Genomic DNA, 23,711 nt, shown 5'->3' on the forward strand with positions numbered 1-23,711 from the left:
AATCTTATCACTGCTGTTATGTGGTCTTCACAGGACCTTAAGAATGGTCTTACAGTACCAGCCTTCTGGTTCTCTCCTCAGCCACATTCAAGTTTCTCAGGTATCCTCACCATCATTTCCAAGTACCGCTGATCACTGAAGCCATTGCTCATTACAGACCAGAACAAGGAGAGCTAGGGCATTTGCTGGAGCTCCTTCTTTCTTCCATTTCCCCTCCACCTCTGAGCTTCCTGTTCAGAAACTCACTGTTGTGTAGCTGAGCTCGTGGAACTTGCTCTCTTACATTTTGGAGGAAGTTCAAGCTTGCTACTTTGGCATAATACTAGCATAAGAACACATTATTATTTCTTTCAGGTTCTATTGTTTCCTCCTTATAGGCAACTGATAATGGGCCTATCCTAGGGTCCCTTAATTCTGGGAGGCAGAATTTTGACCAAACATTAGGGGCAGGATTTTGGAAGTGTGTGTATCTCCCTGGGTTTTCCTTATCACCTTGATGCATGAAGACCTGGCTTGCGCCATTGGAGGGTTGGGGGAGAGGTAGCATGGGGTCTTTGAGTCCCAACCTTACAGACTCTGCATCTCTGTCTCATACCCCAGGCCCATGTGTTTTGTGAAGCAGCTTGAGGTTCCACCTTATGGGAGCTACAGACCCAATGTGGCTCCCGCCACGCCCAGGGCCAACTTGGCCAAGGAGCTGGAGAAGTTCTCCAAAGTCACCTTTGACTACGCAAGTTTTGATGCTCAGGTTTTTGGCAAACGTATGCTTGCCCCAAAGATTCAGACCAGCGAAACCTCACCCAAAGCCTTCCAATGTAAGTTGGGGAGAATTGTTTAATGTCTCTCCTCTCACATTGCTCCTGAGAGGGACAGTGGGGGAGGGATTTTCTTGGGAGCTAGGAGGGACAGGATGCCAGCCTGAATCCTCTCTCTTTCTTCAGCTGCTCCAGTGGGCTAGTTGTGGTATCATTAGGGCCTGCATCTTACCCATGTTCACTTTGAGCCTTTATGTGTTTCTTAAGAAAATCATGGGTCTGTTATGGGTGTGTATGTCCAGAGGCTTAAGAATCGCTTCACTGATGTGGTCTGCCCCAGGGTGTCCACTTCCAGCATCACCTTTAAGGAGAGTCCAACAAGATAGGGTGGTACCATGGCAGGAAGCTTCTTGGTTTCCTGGGGACCATCTTACTGGAAATGGTATTTTCTGTGACATTACCAGCACATTTTAAGGGCAATTATACTGACAAAAATAACTCCTGGAAATGTTCTAGAATAATCATCCATGCCTTTTCTTGTCATTCACTGCACTTCTTTGTGGTTAGCCTTGGAAATGAATGCAAGATGGAAATGTACCCAGTGCACTGGGAGACCCAGAGATCTCCCAGCTGATCTTGTCTGCTCCACAGATAGCAAAGACAAGTTTCTAACTTGTTAGGATTACAGTTCTTAGGGTTAGTAACCTCTGGGATGAGTTTTTTCTGAACACTAGCAGACTCTGCTGGCCATTCTCAAGCATCTCCAAGCACATGCACTTACTTGGAAGCTATGCCGGCATTGCTGGGAAGGGGCTAAAAATCAGTTTTCCACTCGTCTGAATCTTTCTGGAAATAACGGTGGTTTCTTACTTACTCACAATATCACTTCTGAGGGTGATTTTAAAACTGCAGCATAATTTCTAGAAAAAAAATACTATACACTTACAGTAATATTGCTTTATTAAGGAAGCAGTAATTATTGGGGACATAAAGTCAGTGAAAGCATAATAACATCTTTTGAGAGGACAAACTTTCCAGGTGCATTTATCCCAAATATGTATCTTATTTACAGAATTATAGAATCAAAAGTATTTGTTGGTGAACATGGGTTTTTTCCCTGTTGTTTGTTTGAAGTTATTAAGTCTGTTAGAGTATATTTCTAGAGTTTTCTTATTTCTGCCCAAATTTCTGACCAAAAGGTCAGAAATGAGATGCATTTTCAGTGCTGGAGACAAGAGCAGTAGAAGTGAGCGATAATGTGGGAGTGCTATGCCTTGACCCCTAGCTCTCTCCCTATTTGTCTGCTGCTTCTATCTTTGTCTATGTTAGTCTAGGATGTTCCCTTTTAGCATCCAGCCTTTACCAAAGTCACTTCCTCCAGGTGCAGTCTAATCTTCCAGTGGTTTTATAAGAATACTTTATCTTCTTCTGTAGGCTTCGATTACTCTCATGATGCTGAGGCTGCACACATGGCTGCCACAGCCATCCTGAACCTCTCCACTCGATGTTGGGAGATGCCAGAGAACCTCAGCACAAAGCCACAGGACCTCCCCAGCAAGGTAAACATACAATCCTGAAACCCTTTGGGGAGAGAAGAATGGGTAGAGTTTATACTGAGAAAATTACAGTAAGGCTATGGCTGGTGCCAAGAGCAACTGGAAGCTAGTTGATGTTTATTTAAAAATATTTATGTTTTATTTATGTGCACACAACTGTGCCTGCATTGTCTATGTGCATCATATGTGTGCAGGTGTCCAGAGCCAGAGGGCATCAGATACCCTGGAACTGGAGTTATAGGCTATAGTGAGATGCTTGATATAGGTGCTGGAAACTGAGCTAAGCATGGTCCTCGGAAAGACTAATACATGCTTTTAACAGCTGAGACATCTCTCTAGCCCTTAGCTGATATATTTTTTTTAATTATATTTGACCATTTGGTAATGGCTCAGATAACCCAAAAGGGTAGGTGAGCAGCCATGAAAAGAGTTTTTGTGCTGTGAAACTCAAGGTCAGGCTCATATTGTGTTCCTATATGCTTTTCTGGAAGTTAGTAGTGACTGACATGTCTTAGGGTCAAAGACCTGTTTTCACTAAAGCATGCAGTGATCTCAAGGGTCTGGCTTCCTAATGTGTAGGAGAAAGGGGCTGGGCTGCAGGGCTTCTTTACATGAGGTTAGGATATGGCGCTAATTCTTTCCTCTAAGCAGGCATTGATTGCTTCTTTCTACAAGAGTCAGTATTGTGACCAGAAAACACTTTCAGGAAGTGGCTCAGTTTGCTAACCCTATTCTTAACCTTCATATTTGTAGGCTGTGGACATTGAGGTAGATGAAAATGGAACTCTGGACTTGAGCATGCATAAACATCGCAAGCGGGAAAACACTTTCCCCAGCAGTAGCAGCTGCAGTAGCAGCCCTGGTGTCAAGTCTCCTGATGTCTCTCAACGTCAGAGCAGTACCAGTGCCCCCAGCAGCTCTATGACCTCACCCCAGTCCAGCCAGGCCTCTCGCCAGGATGAGTGGGACCGTCCTCTAGACTACACCAAACCTAGTCGGCTTCGAGAGGAAGAGCCTGAGGAGGTGGGTGCCAGGGGCCCTATATGTGACCTTAGTGTGTAGGCTCTCAGCTGCTTTCAGGACTGCTGTGAACACTGCTTGCTTCTTAGATATCTTTTCCTTAAGAGGTTTATGTCTACATAAACCTTCAAGGTCTATCTCTTTTCATACAGGATTCTTCATCTTCAGGCCATTCAAAACTCAGGTCACAGCCTGCAGCAAAGGTTTCTCCTGCGTTGTTACACTCAGTCTTGTTCCATAAAGAGAGTGGGTCTTCTCACCTCAACAGAATTTAGTGGGTAGCAACGATGTAGACTTTCCAAAGAGGAGAGGGGTGTTTTGTATCTCCTAGGGATGATTTGGGAAAAGCTTGTTTTCTTGAGCCTTTTATCAGTAGCTCCCAGGCTTCCTTGCTCCACTTCCCTAACGTAGTCCATCAATTGCAGTTGCTGTCCAGACAGTGGTTTGATGCCTGGTTCCTTGAACCAAGAGCAGTGAGGAACTTCTGGCACAGGGGTCTTGGCATGGGATCCTTGTGGTGGGCAAAGACCTGAGTTCCCAAGATGACTACTGAATGGGGAGAGAGCAATAACTTGGTATCAGAGTCTGAGCTAGAGCATTCCTTTCCCTATTGTTCTACACACCTGAATGTAAAATGTGTGAGTTTCTCCACTCTATTAAGATGCTTCCTAAGAAGCAGTTTGGACAGCCACTGTGAGACTAGCCGTCGCCACCTTCTGGAAGGAATATCTGAAGGGAGTTGGGCCATATATCTCTAGGAGGTGGGTGAGGTAGGCCAGACCCACCTAAATCTACTTGTCTGTAAGTTAGTCCCTCTTTCAAACTTTTATTCCATCCTTGGCTAAGACTGAGGATTACCCAATTTTTAGAGGGATAGACTGGGCTTCTGTTCTAGGTAACACAACATAGTTAACAGCCCTTTGGGTTAACTTGGGTTAGAAGAGTACGGGGATAAGCCCTCACAGAAAGGAAGTGCACACAGAGCCATATCTATCCGAATCTGTAGAAGTTGATTTCTTCTTGCACTAGGCAGGAGCCCTAGCAGATATTTGGGTGCCCTCTGTGTAATGTCTTCGCTATTTTCTTTCATTCTTGGGTTAAGTTCTTCACTGGTCTCCTAACTGTGGCTTCTCAACTTATTTATTGGGCTTGGGTTGGTGGATGTCCTGGGACCCTTCCTTGCCTTTTTATTATCCTTCGTTCAGCTCTGATCTGTTTTTTTTTAAAGATTTATTTATTTTATTTATATGAGTACACTGTAACTGTCAGACACACCAGAAGAGGGCATCTGATCTCATTACAGATGGTTGTGAGCCACCATGTGGTTGCTGGGAATTGAATTCAGTACCTCTGGAAGAGCAGTCAGTGCTCTTACCTGCTAAGCCATCTCTCCAGCCCAGCTCTGGTCTTTTTATTCCATTTCCTCAGCATATCCTCTTGCAACTTCATTGTCTCCCTAGAAATGATGTACCATTTGCAGTGGGATCTCTCTTAGAGGTCCTGAGGTCCTCCTGCTGAGGCCTTCCCCCACGCTCTCCCTGCAGACTTCGCCAAGTTTTCCCAAACCTTCCTTCTCCTCACACTTCCTAGTCATAGTTTACTCCCCAGAAAGCTCTGAGATCAGGCCTCTTCCATTCCTCTCCCTCTGCTCTGTGTTTCTTACTCAGCCCCTCTCATCAGTTCTTCCCAATGACTCACCAATTTTGGCAGCAATTGTCCTGATATTATGGGTACACTCAGCCCTTATTATGGCACCTCTACTTCCTAGCTTCACTGACCCTAAAGACTTCTCCTAAATGTGTCTTTCTGAGGACCTTTGTCCAAATGCTTAGGCAAACAAATCACTATCCTAGAGCTTTGTTTAATGACAAGAATCATAACAATTACTACAGTCTGGCTCCCCAGAGCTGCTCTGGGTGCTGCTGCAGCTTCATGGGTTTCTCTTATTTAAGGGTTGCAACTTTTCAGATGCAGTGCCTACATAGCCTATTGAAACCCACATAGCAAGTTGGTACATTTCTGGAACCTAAAATCTTGTGTATCTGTTTTGCTAGAAGCTGTTATTCTAAGGCTGTAGGACCCCTGGCTTTCAAAGGAAGGGCTGTTGTTCCTCACTCCAGGTGCCACACCCCTGAGGCTATGGGTAGTTAGAAAATACTCCCAGGCCTAGAGGTCAGTTAGTGGTGTTTGTTAAGTGTCTGATCTAATCAAGGCATCCTGTTGTGCACCAGGGGTCTCAGGCTTACTATGATTATCATTAGGCTACTAGTATGTTATCCAACTCAACTTAGAAATACCTCAGCAACCTTATTTAGCACTTCCTGATAGTTGAGCCCTAAAGAGTACTGCACCTGGGTGTCCAAATTACCTGTGGTAATTTGATGGAGGTGGGCCAAGGCTGAGTGCCCTGGCTTTCATAGTATGGTCTTCTGTCTTGGGGTTGCTAGGTCTTTCTCCCTCTTTCATAAGGTAAAATATCTTGTGAGTACTACTAAAGGGTCCCTCTTTGTTTCCCACTAGGTTGGACATCTGACTTCTTTGCCAGTTGTTAAAACATTCCCTGTTTTGTTTTGTTTTCTTTCTTCAGTCAGAGCCAGCAGCACACTCTTTTGCTTCTTCTGAAGCAGATGATCAGGAGGTGTCAGAAGAGAACTTTGAGGAGCGGAAGTATCCAGGGGAAGTCACCCTAACCAACTTTAAGCTGAAGTTTCTTTCCAAGGACATAAAGAAGGAACTTCTCACGTAAGTGATGCCTTGACAGACGGGCTTCCCAGGGAAAGCAGACCTGGTCCTAGAACCCAACAACTACCTAGATCCAGGTAGCTCACAGTGATGAGTTTTCTTTCAGCTTTGCACTGAGCTGGATATGAACATGATCCAGCCCACAATCTAGAACAGATCAGGGCAAGATGGATATTGTAGTCGTGGGCAGAGAGGTTCAGACAGCAGCTCTCAGCTCTGGGAGCTGCTGGACCTCAGGGTGGAACAGGCAAGTGTCTTTCATTAACCTCTACTGCCACATGTCCTCTATAAGACTTAGAAGGGCTATGCATAGCACCTTTTCCACTGTTGATCTAAACTCTCACCTGTACGCAGAGCTAATTTTATGGAGGATAGAGGGATCCTCCTGTCCTTTTACTGTACACCGCTATTTTCTTTCTACCTGGGCACCAGGCCTTCCCAGGCTGGCTGGGTCTGCGTTCTCATTCTCAGAGAAAATTGGGCTGCTTTAGGAACTGGAGAAGGGAGGAGTACTTCATCTACACATCCACGAGCACAAATGTCTACACATAGCATGCATATGCACACACAACACTCATGCGTCAGAGGTATCCTAACTTCAAATTCTTTTTCCTTCTTGAGTTACGTTGTATAGGAGAGATTTTCAGTCCCAAAGGTGAGAGCTGTGATCTGAGGATGGCCACCTGCTTTTAATTGACTTGTTCTGGGGGAAGGCCTACAGGTGTGCATGGTTCGCTGTTCTGACGCTCTTTTTCCTTTGTCCAGCTGTCCCACCCCCGGCTGTGACGGCAGTGGCCATATCACCGGGAACTATGCCTCCCATCGCAGGTTCGTGCCCTGCTCCTCTGGTCTGGCTCCGGTGCTTTGTGTATGTGTGTGTAGGGGGGAAGGGTTCCTCCTCATCTCCTCTGCTCCCCTCTATGGCTCACCCCATATCCCATCTCTTCTCTTTCAGCCTCTCTGGTTGCCCTCTTGCTGACAAGAGCCTCAGAAACCTCATGGCTGCCCACTCTGCTGACCTCAAGTATGTTTGCGCTCACTGACTGCCTATCTCTTGGGCAGCTCTAGCTTTGCTCTCTCCTTTGTGAGGCTCCTATCAAGCCAGCCTTCTCTAAGATACCATCCCAGGCTGGCTCTGCCTTCCTGGGATGGGGAAGAGGAGCAGGGCTTGAAAGGGCTGATTCTGCTTGGCTGGGCTGTCCTCGCACCTGTGACTCCAGCTTTGAGCAATCTGAACCTCTGAGCACTGTCTGTCTCACTTGTTGGAGCAGAGCTCCTGTACTGCTCCAGCTCTTTCCCCAGCTACTCCCAAGGACTCTGACAGGGCTGCCGGGCCTGCTTTTCCTATTTCCACTCTAGATACTAAGAAAAGCTGGAACTTGGCTGTGACTTAGTGGCTATAGGCTACGGGGCTCTTGTCAAATGAACTGTCACTAACAATACCAGAGAATGTCTCTTGCTTCCCACCCCAGCCCTGCCTGCCTTGGCTGTTCTGTTTCTCCCTTGTGCCCTCCCAGTCCTACGCAGTGCTTTTTGCCTTCTCTCTGCTGGATCTCTCCCTGCTTCTGTGCCTCTCTGCCTTAACACATGTGCAGACCAGGTTCTACGGGCACCCACAACTGTCAGTTTGCCTGACAGTCCTCAGAAGAGAGAAACAAGCACCCAGAGGTTTCCAGGCATCTGTTCTCTTGGAGCTGGAACTAGTGCCTCCATTGTTTCTGGCTTTCATTTTCTCTGTCGATCTGTGACACTACAGCCGTCATGATCCCGAGCTGTGGTTACCTTATTCAGGTGACCAGAGCTGAGTAGAGACATTGGAAGAAGGAGATACTATCCTGTTGTTCAGTCCCTCACAACTGGGCCGGAGCCCTCCCTCTCACAGTCCTTTGTTATAGGGGCTCTGAATCCAGGCCAAGACTCCCTGGATCTGATTTAGGACCAGATAGGTGTGGGGTACTAGTGCCTTTTGGACAAGGAGCTAGAATGCTAATAGCAGAAGGGACTTGAGCTGATTTACACTAGGACAGAAATCCATGGTTTTCCAGTGTCCACTCTGTTCTTCTCTAATCAGCTCCATTCCTTCTGATAGTGAATGTCAGTTGCATAGCCTGTAGGCTCAAATTACTCATTCACTCACTAACACTGTAGTTTAGTCATGAAACTCAAAGTTGGAGAACTCAGTCCTGTAGCCTCAGGGAACATCCCCCCCCCCCCCACATGCCATCCCTCCACACTTCATTGTCTTTGTTGTATTCTCTCCTACCCTCATAGCCATTTTTATATCTGCTTCCTTTTTGAACTCAGGCCCTAGAGAACTCCCTATCTCAGGATATAACTGTATACTCTGTGGCCCTGAAACTGACATTCAGGGCCAACAAGAGGAAGCTTGGCTGATCCATTGGAAGGTAGACCCTGGGAGGGTCTGCACCCCAAGTCTATTTAAAAAGAAACTTTAACATAAAGCTTCTGTGGGAACAGTGGAGGAGCCTCCTTCTATGGATATATGGATATATGGATATATGGTGTCTGTACTGACTCCTGAGCACTTCTTGTTCCAGAGCTTTTTCTGGATCCATCGCCTTGTTGCTTTAGACTCCAGTGTGGTCTTGGGGGAAGGTGAATCTGACCTCTTTTCTACATTTCCTGATACCCCAGTGCTCCTTGGATTCTTGTTTTGTCTGTGTAGATATCAGATTCTCCAAAGTAGTGTAAGTGAGCTCTTTTTGTGGTCTCCCTAAAAATGCTAAAATACAGACATGATCTGGCATGTTCTGTTTTTAAGCATGTTTCAGGAGTGTTTACTCTCCTCCTGTGTGTGATAAGGGGCTGCCTAGAGCTGCTCAGTTCACCATGGTGTAAATGTACATACTACTCCATACAGTTGAGGCATGTCAGGCTGTCAAGAGGGTTGGCAGCTTTTTTGCAGTACAGGAATGAGAGACACAGAGATCTGAGGTATCACCAAGGCAGAATCGTCATTTAGGTATAAATTCTTTCTTCTCTTCAGGCAAGGCACTTAGAAGCAGATAATAGTCAGGATAGAGGCAGCTCTAAATTTTGTGGCTGCTTCCATAAGGAGTATATCAAGGAAACTCAGTCCTCTTACTATATGGACACTATCCACTTTAAGAGTAACTTGCAGGAAAGCCATCAAGTAATGGCTTTACAAGGAACACAGAACATTCTCCTGCATTCTAGGCACTGGCTTGTTCTTGGGAAGCCACAGACCCTCCCAAGACTCACAGGTGCTGTTGAGTATATCTGCACCTCACCCCTGGTGCCACTCATGGCTCAGAGGCCTAGGTTGTTCTGTGGCTGCTGAGTGACCACCACTTTCTGTACTAAACCTCTGCTGGATGTTTCCTTGACATGAAGACAAGGAGTAGAATTCCTGAGTCTCAGACTGAGCTTCTTTCTACTGAAAGCATGGAGGAATTATTCTCAGTTCCCTGTACTTGGACTTCTGGACAGTAGGGCTACCATGGTGGTAACGTAGCCCTACTACTGTAATGTACATCCACTACATGGTCTCATGAAGACTAGAGAAAGATTTGGTGGGTCAATGGCTTGAGAGCCAAAGAAGTATCCAGTATCTTACACTGTGAGGGACCTAAGGAGTCTGGGAAGATACCCTCAAAGGTTGGGGGGTGGGGGGTGGGACACGCAGAAATAAAGTCAGAAGAAATGATGCCAGCTATGCCATCCTCTGGGATGCCAGACTTCTAGCTTCTGTCCTTCATATAAGAAGTACTATATTTCAAAGGTCAGATACTGCTTGTATAGATGAAGTCAGAGGCTTCCTAGGGACTGGGTGCCATGGAGCAGTACTTTGGATAACCAATACCAAATGCTCACTGCTTCCCATAGGATGACACTGTAATTACTGGCAAGATGCAAAGCAGCAGATCTGATGAGATGGGTCTACCTCCAAGTCAGCCTCATCAATCAACACCTGCCATGATTTTCCATTTGGGAGAAAATAACTCAAGAAAAGTCCATGTTAATAATATTATAGTATAATTTCTACCACTGTGTGGGATATATTCATGAGACAGTTTTGGATGCATAAACCTTGATTTTTTTTTCTTTATTTTGTGTTTCTTATTTTATCTTTGTTGGGTCCATGTGCCCATAAAAGCCACTGGCTAAGTTCTACACTCACCAAACAGGGATCAGGCTGCAGGGGCCACATAGCAGGTACTCATGGGCATGTCTCTGAGTTCTCATGATTGAACATAAGACTTAAATATGTTCTAGATAATCATATATGACTGCAACTTAATAAAAGGCTAAGCCAGAAACACACACTCTCCTTTGGATACAGTGAACACAGCAGGCTGAATCCAGTGCTCTATTTTTTTTTGGTCCCGTGTAAAGCTAGGCTCATTCACCTACTCTTTTTATTGGTTTTCTGGGTTTCCCTGGGAGGGCAGGGGTTCAGTCCTGAGTCCCTGATATAATCCTATTAAATACCTGTTGCTGGCAATGACAGACTAAAGTAGTGATGCTCCTTTGTAAAGAGGTGCTTAAAGGGGGACGGGATGTTTGAGGGACCTAGAGCTTAAGATTTTGATGGACTCAGTTGAGAGCTGAGCCCAAAGGGGCATATGTCTTTATCAGCTCTTGTCTCATCCTATGTTCCTCTGCAGGTGCCCCACACCTGGCTGTGATGGCTCTGGCCACATAACAGGGAACTATGCTTCACACCGGAGGTAAGTGGGGATAAGGATAGTGGTGAAAGGTCTGACTTAGACAAAGTTCTAATGCTCTGAATAAGGTATTAAAGTTACCAACACCTAGAGCCCATTTATATCTCTTTTGAATTGTTGGTGCTTCCAGCATTGCTCAGTTATCCCTTTGCAGTAAATCAAAAGACAAAGTGTCAGCTTAGAGGCTCCTGAAGAGGTTTCCCACTTTTGACTGTTCTGTTGCCCTGCTTGAAGGCTCTGTAAGAGTCAAGTCTATTCCACACAAAAGCATACCTAATGAGTCAGCTGACTGATTGATCCTTTCTTCCCTCCTTCCCACCCCCACAGGGGGCCACAGAACTTGAGGGAGTAGCGTGAGGCAGACAGTGAGGGAGCTGCTGTTCTGGGACTGAGGTGGCATGTTTTCCTCTTTCAAAACCAGTTTGTCAGGCTGCCCACGTGCCAAGAAGAGTGGACTCAAGGTGGCGCCTACCAAGGATGACAAGGAGGACCCCGAGTTGATGAAGTATGTTGGGTCATGATGACTCCTTCATTATTTTGAAAAGTTGAGATTTTTTTTTTTTTAATGTTTTAACTAAACAACAAAAACTGAAACAAATCCTTTTGAGTACAAGTCTGGAATCCCAGAAGTTGAGAGGTTGGAAGCAGGAGGATCATTGAGTTTAACCTGCATGAGCTACATATTGAGAGCCTGTCTCAAAACCAAAATGAAATGAAACAGCTTACTTTAGGCTTTTCCTCACACCTGGCCACTAAAGTGATTGATAACAATCTTCATTTTTACAGAAATGCTGGAACTTGACACATTGATTCCTGGATATTGATCCCAGAGTGTGTTCTCTGGGTTCAAGTTAGAGGTCCTTTGGGAAGCTAAGTATCCTACTGCCCCAAAGTGGTTCTGGGGTCCCCTCAGGTCTTGTAGTGTGTCTTTTGTCTGACAAGAAGGTTCAGGTATAAAGTTTTAGAGGGCAGTTCATTAGGATGATATTGTATCTTTGAATATTACCTCTCTGACCATCAGCACATCTGTCTAGAACTAATGAAGGAGGGGAGTCTGGAGACTAAAAAGGATATCCTTGGTCTTTATTTTCTCTCTTTTATAAGTTTTTTTCTTTTTCTAATTACCAGTTAGATACAGAGTAAAAATTATCTAGCTTAAAAAGGGTCTTTCAGTGAAGTAAAAACACATAACTAGCATTTTGGTCTTACTTGTTCATGTACACAACTGAATCAATTCCAAGGTATGGCCTATTAGATGCTAGGGTAATTTTTTAAAAAGTAGTTTTTACAACCTGGCATGGTAGGACATACCTTTAATCCCAGCACTCTAGAAGCAGAGACAGGCAAATCTTTGTGATTTCAAGGCCAGCCTGGCCTGGTCTCCATAGTAGATTTCAGGAGAGCAAGAGCTACATGGAGAGACTTATATAACTTCATCTTGACACTGAAATCAGCATACATAAAGGGCAAAGTCAAGGCTTTTATATTTACTCTTCACCTAACTTTTAAAACACTACATAGTTGGCTAATTATAAAAACAGTAGCCAGTAGCTTGCCATGCTTACATACTTCTCTATTATAATGGCACCATCTTCCCTAACTTAGATAAAAGCCCACCAATTTTACCTGATGCATTTGATCAATTTCTTCCATTTCCTTCCTCTCAGGAAGGGATTTTTCTGCAAAGAGAGTTTAACAAGGGAGAGAAGGATATTTTCTGGAACTTGAAGATTAGTCATCCATTTTCTTATGGTTGACAATAAATTGGCATGTCTTCATCTATAATGTATTTGATATCACTACGCTTGGTAATTTGACTGGGATGAGAGGTGATAAATACAATTTGGTTGTTAGGAGTAGATATTGGCTTTTGGAAGGCATACAGTGTTTCAAGCAGCTGTATGTTCATATACATGAAAAAAATCATATTGAGTAAAAACAAAGTGGACTTTCTGACCTAAGACGATGATGACACCTTTCGCCTGTGTCGTGGTTTCCTTCACAATGGAATGTTATTTTCTGACCATCTTTCTTGCCTTCTTCTTATATAATCTCTAAAATAGTTTCTCAAGCCACCTTCTTCTCATTGTCCTAGTCTTTTTTTTTCTCACCATTGTATAAATCCAATAAAGTTACTGAGAGCCGACAAGTAACATTTGTTACTCTCCTTTCTCTCTGTATCTTTTCCCTTCTTTCTTAAAACACATTGAAGATGTCTATTTTTTCTGCTAAGTGAATATTTGGGTGTTGTTGGCCCAGTTTAGTGAACTAAAATTACCATCTGCTTTACCATCTTTGATTGCTTCTTCTATTCATTTTTTTTTTTTTTAAATATAAGTCTCCTAGTTAGGAACCAGAGACAGCTTTTTAAGCTTGGAGATTTTGTTACTTCTCACTGTTAGGTATCAGGGTGCTACTTCAAGGCTAGTTTCTTCTAATCCCTTTTCATTTTTTTCTTGGGGAAATTGGGTTTGACCACCAAAATATCATAGTAAGAGTTTTTTTTTTTTTTTAAATCATTTGCTATTGCCAGTGCATGGGCTAGAACTTCGGGAGGTGGGGGGACAGAAAAGAGCTCAAAGCAATGCATCATTGTCTCACCAGAAGTTCTAGAAAGTTGCCACATCTTTTGTGGATCTTAAGTGACACATGTCCCTGAAGCAAAAATACAGTTGACTATTTCCATTCTCCTGGGGCAAAGTTGGGGTAGGGTGGGTGATATTTCCTCTGGGGGCTTATGGGAAACTTTGACCTTATGTGATGAAGTCAGTAGGTACTTGTACTGCTGTAAGATAGGGAGCTAGTTTCCTGCAGCAACTCACTCTTTTGCAGGTATGACCTGTCACAGGCTCAAATAGGAATTACCCACTGACCAATTAGTAAAATGGACAGAAGGTTCCCCACCAGGCAAACAGAACAGGTGTCTTTGTTTTGGGGGTTATCAGGATTTAGGCTGCTTGATGGGGCTGGGCCCAGTGGGCTTTCAAGAAGCAAGCCTTCCTTGACTGTGTTGTTTACTGGGCCAATAACACCCAGTCACTCACTTAGACAAAAAACAACTTGGCCTGGGATTACACTTCTCCCAGCTTGTTCCAGCTGTAGTCAAAATTGAGTTAGCCACACAATAAAGGCCCAACCAGCCTCACATCATTCAGAAGGGGTTGCCACCACCAACCATTTAGTCTAATGGGTATAACAAGTCCTATGGAAGGGTGGGGTTTTGTTAGCATGTGTGAGTTGTAGTTTTGCAAGGATTGTGCTAGAATTCTCATTCTTAATATTTCATAAAGAATTGTTTGAAACTAAGTCATGTCAACACTTTGAGGTCATAGAAGTCAACAGAGCTTCCAGTGTAGAGGTCAGGTATTGATACTTTCCCTGCTCTATTGAACTCTCCTGGAGGTCCATGTTGTCCAAGCCACTCTGGATCTGAGAGCTACTCCTCTGTTCTCTACTGTCCTGGACCCATGTCTCATATCACTGCATACATGGCTTCTATGCCCCACTGTTCATTCTGGAAAAGATAAGCTCATCCAAGGAGCGTGGAAGCCTGTTGGCTCATGCCATATTCATGTCTCAACATAATGTCAAGAATGATTTTGAAGATTTGACACCATTGTTAAGAGAAAAAAAATCACTCCTGAATACTGCTTATATATGAGATTCCTCTTTGCAAGGAGGTTAGATAACCCTCTTCATGTAGTTAGAAGAATTCAGCTGTCTGAAGTGACTAAAGAGCCTGTATTAGCTGATCTTTTGAGTTTGTGATACTGGAGACTCAGTAGGGGTCTCATCTCAACATTCAGGTTAGCTATCTTTGGCCATATCTCACAGATTTGAGAAGCTAGACATTGAATGTGAGTTATCCAAAGCCTCTGTGAGGTGTTCTTGTTATGGGCTTCAGGCTCAGATTACCTTGTGTTGACCTTGTAGACATTCTATGTTGTCTGAGGCCTATGTAGGCTGGAGGAGCAAGAAGGGGAGGAGAGGAGAAAAATGGGGTTGTTCAGATAGAAGAAGAATCAGGGCCTTGGCAAAGGTGGTTAGGAGACTATCTCTAAGGGTTTCCTGGAGTTGAGATGGGGTACTAACTTGCTGCTGCCACCTTGCTACTCTCCAGCTGGGCATTATGCCCTGTGCCCTAGGAGCAGTAGACAGCAAGAGATTACCTGGCAGTAGGAGACTGATTCTGACCCTCTGTCTGAAGATGTCCTGTCTGACTTCTTTGAAGCCACAGAGAATTCTGTAAAATATGGCAGCAATATCCTTGGATCCTATGTATTTGCCTGGTTCTTAGCATATAGTGGACATATGACAAATGGTAGCTTGATTGAGTTGCATTTGTTGGAAAGGGCTGGAAGTTTTTAGATTGAAGTTTTTAGGTAGATTCTTGGAGGCCCTGCTCTCCTTATCTCATTGGTCCTAGCCAATCCTTCATACACCATGCCTAGGACATTTGTCATCTGCATCTATATTATCACCATAGTATTTCTATCTCTGTATTCAAGTACCTGGAACAAAGGAATGGCTTCTGGACAGTCTCCAGCAGGGTAATTATGGGTAGTCAAAGTCAAGACTTTCCTGTCTGAGTACTGTGTTCTCCAAATACCCATGGGTACCATGCCATGGTAGGTCACAGCTCTGAAGCTGTATGTTAACAAGTTTAGGGTGCCCTCACCATTCTCCTGATTTGCAGGCCCTGCTAGGCAAAAGCCATGGGCAAAAAGGGAGAGGGACAACATCCCCATCTGGAAAGCCAGCGATGGGATTCAGCTGGCTTCGTGCCTCACTCAAAAGTATAAAGTACATGATGCTGGATATCTAGAGCCTGGTTGTGCAGGATTCCCAGATCCTCTTACCGAGGGCCCCTGTGGTCACCTCAGTCTTTCTGTGTCTAGGTGCCCAGTTCCAGGCTGTGTGGGGCTCGGCCACATCAGCGGCAAATATGCCTCTCACAGGAGTGCTTCTGGCTGCCCACTGGCTGCTCGGAGGCAGAAAGAGGGAGCTCTCAATGGTTCATCTTTCTCGTGGAAGTCGCTGAAGAATGAGGGCCCTACTTGCCCCACCCCAGGTTGCGACGGCTCTGGCCATGCCAACGGCAGTTTCCTCACCCACCGAAGGTACCTGACACACGTCAACAACAATCAGGGGCCTTTGGTCTGGAACGTTACTCCTGTTGGTGGGAGCATGCTGGTACTTAGTGGGAACAGCAGTTCTGCAAGGGAAAGCAAGACCCCAGTAGGTAGCTAAATAAGAGAAATTATGGAGACTATTGGTACAAGATAGTGTTTGCTTTGTTTTCAGCATGTGTTTGTTCCTGTAAGTGTCCTCTGTACCCTGGTGTTTATTGTCCCCATGAGCATTGTTAGGTTAAATACAGAGGCCGTGCATGAACAGACTCTGTCTTTACTCATATTTGATTTCTCAGGAAAAGTTTGTTTCCTATACCTTGGTTCCCTACCTCTTACATTGGGCCCGTGTTTTGAAATTTGGGCAAAGGCCCTTGCTTGCTTTGCAAGGGACCTGGTAACTAGACCTCTTCTTGTCTAGGCAATGCTCATTCTATCACCTGCCCACAGTGCCTGCCATGGGGCTGAGTTGGCTTTGCTTCACCAGGTCCCTTTCCATTTTGTTCTAAGAAGCCATTGATCTTGTCTAGTAACTTTTGTTTGGAGTGAAAATCAATTCCTAGTCCCTTCTTTCTTCCTTTCCTTTCTTCTTTCTTCTCACCCTTCTTTCTTCTTCCACCTACAAAGTTAATGCATCCATTCAACAAAAATATTTACAGAGAGTCCACTAGCATCCAGGAGTAGAGACAGAGCAGAGAACAAAAGAACAACCTGCCATTGCCATTTTGAGTGTGTGTTGAGCAGGGTGGGTAGGAACATATAGTTTAAATAAGTTAAGAATTACTGAATCTGGTGAATAGTGATCAGGGATTGGGGAAAACAACAGAGCTGTGGGCAAAATGTACTTTGGAGAAAAAGCCAGAAGCTTGCTCAGAGATGTATGGAGGACAAGTTCTCATATAGCTGGAGCTGGGGAGGGCTTGGCATACCTACTAAATGGGGTAACAAAGGAAAGGAGACAGAACTTTGTATCTAGCCAGTTGCCTCAGAGAGTGAGGGGCCTAGTTAGGAGCACAGAAAAAATGGGGTCTCATTTGGGCAGCTGGGATCACCGCAGGATACAGACCATAAAGGAAATGCCAAGAAGACCACAGAAGAGACCGCCAGAGCTTGGACCAAGTGGGTGGGGCAGTTGAACACTGTGCTTCTGCAGTACATTTCACTCACCACCTTGAGTTATGATGTGGATGAAATCACACAATCATGAAGTAGTGTGTGATAATCCACATGTTTTTATATGTTTTCTTTTTCTGCTTGAATAGCTATATTAAAGGAATCACCTGTGAATGCTGGTACATCCATATCCTGAAGGATCTCTCAGGTGGGGTTAGCTCTGAGGACCCCCTCGCAGAGTTCAGTGCTCCAGAATGCCAGCAGGTGGGGCATGCAAGCCTCAGCCCCTGCCCAGAGGAATAGCACCTTGAGGCATCAATGCTCTGGTTCTTTAGGACCCGTGGGCAGCCATGACTGCCTAGTAGGGAAGGCTCTGAGAGGGCACCTGCCTGGGCCCCTTTCATGTAGTGCATCCTTGCTCACCAGGCAGGAAAGCTGAGGTGAAGCAATGTCACCATAGGGAAGCATGCAGGGTCATCTGGGTGAGATGGAATAGAATGGTATAGTCCTGATGTGAGATCCTGGACCTGCCTATGCATTATGTCCTGAACTGGTCAGTGATGTATAACTTCTGCTTCTAGTTTGTCTGGCTGTCCCAGAGCAACCTTTGCTGGAAAGAAAGGAAAACTCTCAGGGGATGAGATTCTCAGCCCAAAGTTCAAGACAAGTGATGGTGAGGATGCCCTTCTTGGATATCCCTTCTTATTGTCCTCTCTGTACTATGGGAAGGGGTTGGGGGAAGCTGAGCTCCCTTGAAAATGATCCATGGTGGTTCTTGCCTTGAGCTACTGTCCTACTAACATTAGCCCCGAAGTTCTCCATGTTCTCAATGGGACCACTGGCTCTGACTTTGTGTTTGGTGACTATGTAGATCAGAGTCTGATGTGAAGGCACCAAAAGCCATGCCCATGGGTTTGTGGACAGTATGACCACTCCCATCTAGGAAAGGAGATTCTCTTTGAACACATTTCCCTTTGGTTGTAACAGTTAATGTCTCTGTAGAGACCTATACTTCCTGCCAAGGTCAAGGAAAGAGGAAGATAATACTGTTCTCAGTTTCCAGGATTTCCCAATATCCATGCCCAAGAGAGGAGCTTAGGACTTGGCAAGAGGTTCACCTCTAAACAAAAATCTCCCTTTCTGTCTCCAAAGCAGTTTGACAGAACCACAGTTGCTTGCTTGCTTGCTTGCTTGCTTCCTCCCTCCCTCCCTCCCTCCCTCCCTCCCTCCCTCCCTCCCTCCCTCCCTCCCTCCCTCCTTTCCTTCCTTTTTTTCTTACTTTCTTCCTTTTTTATTTTCTGGCAGTGCTGGAGAATGATGAGGAGATCAAGCAGCTAAATCAGGAGATACGAGACTTAAATGAGTCCAATTCGGAAATGGAGGCTGCCATGGTGCAGCTGCAGTCTCAGGTGGGTGACACTACTCTACTTGGCTCTTTCCTGCCACCCAGAGCCAGCCTGTGGATTGCTGATTCCATCAGTATCACTGGTACTGAATTAATGGAAGCAAAGCACACAGCACATAGCACCCAGTACCCTGGTTAGCTGCTCACTCACTGCATTGCTTGGGAGTCTTCTCTGCCCCTGGTCTAGCTAGTGTTAGTCATTGTCTTAGATAGCTCCATTGGTAAGATCAGTCTGCTAGTGTTCTGGTTCTGCTAGTACTGGTTGTCCAATTCATGTTTCCAGTCTCATTAGCAATGAAAGCTCATCTGCTCTATTCCTGCCTGAACCAGCACAGCTACACACAAGTATCAGGACTTGCCCATCCTCCTCTAAAGATTTTGCTTATCTCAATAGAATGTGGGTTAGAACAGAACTTTTCCACTATCTTGTTCAGGACTTTCTTTTGGAAGAAAACCTTCCGTGTTAAATGCTGGTAAGTAGGGTTGTTGCTTGGCAACAGGGCTTCTGCCCTACCTTCTGATTGCTCAGTGTGTCTAGAAAAGAGCTGATGTTATGTGAGTGTCCCCTAATGGTTTGGACAGATCAAAAGGATAGAATCAATCAAGGGTAAAGAAGTCAAATAGGAAAACAGCCCCTTCCTGGAGGCAGCAGTCACAGCAGGTTTCATTCCACATGTCTTGATAATCTATCTTCTTTGTGGGCTAATGCCATTTCAAGAGGCTGTGTATATGTAGTAGCAGTCATAGAGTCAGGAAGAGTTTGTACTATGAGTTCTATACATGTTGATGTGTTGTTGTCTTCCAGGACCACTGGAGGTGACAACAGAAGGCACAGAGTCATTTAGCTGGGATCATCACTGTTCTTTACCTGTGTCTCCAAATAAGACACTGAACAGTATAGGTCCTCTCTCAGAGTCCCCAGAGCCTTCAACCTTGTGGTAGCACCTCTTATTTCTCTATTTGCCAGATGTCATATTTTTAAGACAGTTTTTTTTTTGTTGTTGTTGTTGTTGTTTTTGAGACAGGGCTTCTCTGTATAGGCCTGGCTGTCCTGGAACTCACTTTGTAGACCAGGCTGGCCTCGAACTCAGAAGTCCGCCTGCCTCTGCCTCCCAAGTGCTGGGATTAAAGGCATGCGCCACCACCGCCTGTCTAAGACAGTTATTTTTGTTAGAGAGTTCATTTTTGTTTTTTAATTACATACATACATACATGCGTGTGTGTGTGTGTGTGTGTGTGTGTGTGTGTGTGTGTGTGTGTGTGTACATGTTTGCATTGCTCATGAATGCTAGAAGAGAGCTTTGAATCCTTTGGAGCTGATATTACAAGAGATTGTGAACTGCCTGATATGGGTGCTGGGAACTGAACCTGGATTCTCTCTAAGAGCAGTACATGCTCTTAACTTCTGAGTTCTCTCTCTCCCTCCCTCTCCCTCTCTCTCTCCCTCCTTCTCCCTCTCTCTCTCCCTCCCCTCCCCCTCCCCTTCCCTTCCCCCTCTGAGTGTGAGTGTGTGTGTGTGTGTGTGTGTGTGTGTGTGTGTGTGCCTATGGAGGCTAGAGATGTCAGATATCACTGGAGCCAGTTACAGGCAGTAGTGAGTCCCCAAATATAGGTTCTGGGACTCAGACTTGGGTCTCCTGAAAGAGCAATAGTATTTTTTTAACTACATAGCCGTCCCTCTAACTTCAAAAGTCAGTTTTTTGCAAAGCTTAGTATGGTGGTACTCAGCCACTCAGGAGGCTGAGGCAGGAGGAGTGTGTGAGCTCATAGGTTTAAGAGTAGTCTAGTCAGTACAAAGAGATGACTCTATCTTTAAACCACAAAACAAAGACTATCTGTAAAAACCTGATTGCTTTCCTTTGCCAGTCTTAGCCATCATTCTGAGGGCACTCCATGCCTGCTGTGGAAAGGCCAAAGAAGAAGGAATGCAGGTCTCTAGAACTACTTTAGTCACCACAGAGCATTCAGCCTCACCTGGGAGCTCACTGTCCTTGTTTCACATCACACATTGTCTTCTCATGCGTTCAGTCTTTCACTCCTTGGAAACAAATAGTTAAGCTAGGGACTGACCTTTAATGCCAGAAATCCCAGAAACAACACAATCCTATGTTGGTTCATTGTCAGTGTAGAAAATGGAGAAATTTGTCTGTATTTGGTCTGGAGGTGTGTCTGGAGTCTAGGCAGTCAGCTTGCTGGTCTTTTATGGGAAGGAAAGACTCAGGAAGGGGCAACCTAATACCCACAAATTGCATGAGATTCTTCCCATTCTACACTATTCTACAAAAAGGAACAGGAGGCCTGGCAAGATCAGAGCACAACTAGAGTGGGCAGAGATTGAGCCCAGGGTGCCTTGGAGTCTGTAATTTCTCTCTACCCCTAGGAGGGACAAGGCAGAGAAAGCTACATGTACCCTTAAGTGCTTGGCATACCAGCTCCTACTTCCTTTGGGCAGAGGCTCTCCAATCAGGGACCAGAGCTCTACCATCTCTTTCCTTGGATGGGATACCCCATGGGGGAGCAGAACCAAGTCTCCTTCCCACTGATGAGCTTTGTCTTTTCCTAGAACACAGTGAGGTATGGCCAGTACTTTCATACTAAGCCAGGGCCAAGGGAAGGCAGCATTTTCTATGTCTCTGCCACAGATCTCGTCCATGGAGAAGAACCTGAAGAACATCGAGGAGGAGAACAAGCTCATTGAGGAGCAGAATGAGGCCCTGTTTCTGGAATTGTCCGGGCTTAGCCAAGCCCTCATCCAAAGTCTTGCCAATATTCGCCTTCCACACATGGTAGGCAGCAAATCACCTCTGGGTATTACTGCTGAACTAGCAGCTGCTCTAGGGATGGTTCCAGGGTTGGAACAGTGGGTGTAACCCACTGCTTTGTTAATGAGTCCTTAGGGAAGGATCCTGTGAGAATGATTCAGTGTTCTCAGTGGTCTGTGGGCCTAGCTGTTGGCTATTGATCTGGTCCTGAGTAGCTCATGAATTGTGGCTAATAGGGTTTCAGTGAGTGTTGTTGCTATGACTTTTAGTTTTACCAGGGGTGACTGCTACTGTTGTCCTGTTGCCTGGGGTTAAGGCTTTCTCACTAGTTTCTACTATATGGGGTCCACTGTAGTAGGGCCTGCTAATCTGGTTCTGTTCTCTAGGAACCAATATGTGAACAGAATTTTGACGCCTATGTGAACACCCTCACTGACATGTACTCCAATCAGGACTGCTACCAGAATCCGGAGAACAAAGGCCTTCTGGAAACGATCAAGCAAGCTGTGAGGGGCATTCAGGTCTAGGCTGCACTGCACACAGGAGTCTGCTCTGCTCCTCACAGCAAGGACCCTGACTTCTAGCTACTTCTAATTGGAAGCCTGGGTGCAGCCTTGTGCAGCTTACCCAAAGGGGAGCCTGGGAATCAGTGTCTCCTATGATGTCCTCATTAGGCCCAGGCATGAAGACCTCTCTGTGTGAGTGCCTGGGGACACTGAAGTATTGCAAAGTGACTTATTTTTGTTTTTGTTCTTTGTTTTTTGTTTTTTTAAAAGAAGTCTGAAGAGCAGCTCAAAGTCTCCGGTGGAAGCTCATGGACAAGGTTCTCACTCAGGGAAGTTTTGGAGTTTGCAGCCACAGTATTCCATTGTTTGTCAAGGTTGGGAGGGCAGCCATGGCCCTGCTGGGTGTTAGTCTCAGCAGGAGGGCATGCCTAGGTTTCTGACTATGCTCACTGAAGCCCACATGACAAGTATGTTTTGTGTTTTCATTTAATTCAACTTTGTGTTAAAGGTGCACAATACTCTGCTTCAGAGGTGAATCTAGGAACAGGCTTCCCAGATGGCAGTCTACACAGTTGATGAGCATCATAGAAAGTCAGCTGGAGGTTTTTTTTTGTTTTCAGTTGGAGGCCCTGAAAAATCGGCCACTTACTTGGGCAGCAGATGCCTTTAAGCTGTGCAGATCTGCTTTCTCCTGGCTCCAGTTTTTAACCCCTGGCTTGGGCTCTAAGTCCAAGACCACTGGGCCAAACCTCTGGTTTCCGTACCTCCATCCAGGTGCTGGACCCATCATTGTATCTTTTCCTGCATAGGTTTGCTCCTTGTATCCAAGGTGACTGCAGTGGGGCAGGAGACCAGTGGTAAATTGTTACAGGGAGACCACCAAGATTTCACTTCTTTATAGGTTCATTTAAGATGTGAAAAGGATAAATTTTAATTTAATGTGTTAAAAACACAATGTTCTTACTGTGTAAATAGAGTCCAAGTCAATTGTGACTGCAATTCCAAATTAGTATTTAAAAGTAGAGAAATTGCACTTCCTGGAAGACACTGAAAGTAGTTAGTTTATTCTGTAAATTATTTAATTTTGTCATAAGTATTTATATTCTTACCCTCTTATGTTAATGTTTGCTATTTATTATTTTTATTTATTTATTTTATACTATATCAACTAGATGACACACTAGGGCACCATAAGAGTTAAATAAGTTAAATTGAAACAAAAACATTTATTTGACTATAAGATAGGCCACAAAGAATCTTGATATAACTTCTAGTTATAATTTTGATGCAACCGAGTTATTTTTTATATATTTTGTTATTTATTCTTTTAATAATGGAATTTTTTAAAAAAGTATTTTGTAACTGAAGAATTTTGATAATTTGGGTTTTTCTCCCCATTGGTCCACCAGAGAGAAAGGTGTTTGGTTTTCTTTTTCCCTTTGGGTTCCTTTTGTCAGGCCAATAACAGCAAATGGAATTCTGTATTTATTATTATTTAAGTGTAGTGCAGATGTGTGTGCTCTGGTGTTTCTTGTGTTGCATTTGTGGAGGTTCTCATGGATGATTCATGTTGCTGTGAGGGAGTGCTGGCCATGGTCAGTTCTAGGCAATGGACTCGCTGGCCAAGCTGCCCAGGATCTTGATACCCCAATACTGTGACCCTCCTTCCTCAGGAAACACGTTGGACTCACAGTACCTCGTGGTGTGTTTGGAGGGTGATTTCTAATAAAAGTCTCACTGTGCATAGGTGCTATGGTCTGTGAGGAGGCTGCTACTCTGATCCTTATGTTTCTGGGAGTGCTATGAGGGTGGTCATGGTAAGAGGGCCTTTCTATTTAAGTCTTTCTCTGGTACCAGTGTGGCTCAGCCACCACTTCTGTTGGACCTGCCTTCCCTCAAGTGTGGTTCTCCAAGATCTAATTCACTGCACCCCACCTTTTCCCATGAGCCAGCCGTATCCACATCATGCCCACCCCCGCCTCCAAGTTTTCTCTTAGAGTCAGGAAGAAACAGT

The 23,711-nt window shown here is 44.9% G+C and overlaps 1 protein-coding gene and 1 pseudogene across 13 annotated transcripts in view; one reads left to right on the plus strand and one right to left on the minus strand.

Moving 5' to 3' along the window:
- The window catches only part of Myt1 (myelin transcription factor 1), a 64,444-nt gene extending 40,995 nt beyond the window's left edge, over positions 1-23,449 (plus strand). For 4 of the 13 annotated variants that reach the window (NM_001171615.1, NM_008665.4, NM_001171616.1 and 1 more), the window contains 13 exons: positions 601-815; positions 2,190-2,314; positions 3,065-3,334; positions 5,919-6,073; positions 6,839-6,901; positions 7,029-7,097; positions 10,723-10,785; positions 11,204-11,287; positions 15,681-15,902; positions 17,606-17,697; positions 18,330-18,433; positions 21,072-21,215; positions 21,578-23,449. In NM_001171615.1, the coding sequence (NP_001165086.1) occupies positions 601-815; positions 2,190-2,314; positions 3,065-3,334; positions 5,919-6,073; positions 6,839-6,901; positions 7,029-7,097; positions 10,723-10,785; positions 11,204-11,287; positions 15,681-15,902; positions 17,606-17,697; positions 18,330-18,433; positions 21,072-21,215; positions 21,578-21,718 (1,747 nt within the window). In that variant the 3' untranslated portion in view covers positions 21,719-23,449. Of the gene's footprint in view, positions 1-600; positions 816-2,189; positions 2,315-3,064; positions 3,335-5,918; positions 6,074-6,838; positions 6,942-7,028; positions 7,098-10,722; positions 10,786-11,109; positions 11,176-11,203; positions 11,288-11,568; positions 15,013-15,680; positions 15,903-17,605; positions 17,698-18,329; positions 18,434-21,071; positions 21,216-21,577 lie in introns of those variants that run through there. The other 9 variants (XM_006500577.4, XM_006500578.4, XM_006500580.4 and 6 more) reach the window with 5 other exon arrangements.
- Gm18895 (predicted gene, 18895) lies at positions 12,352-13,288 on the minus strand (annotated as a pseudogene).
- Positions 23,450-23,711: the final 262 nt, after the last annotated feature.

Source organism: Mus musculus, chromosome 2, assembly GCF_000001635.26.
Source record: "Mus musculus strain C57BL/6J chromosome 2, GRCm38.p6 C57BL/6J".
In the NCBI taxonomy this organism is placed as follows: Eukaryota; Metazoa; Chordata; class Mammalia; order Rodentia; family Muridae; genus Mus; species Mus musculus.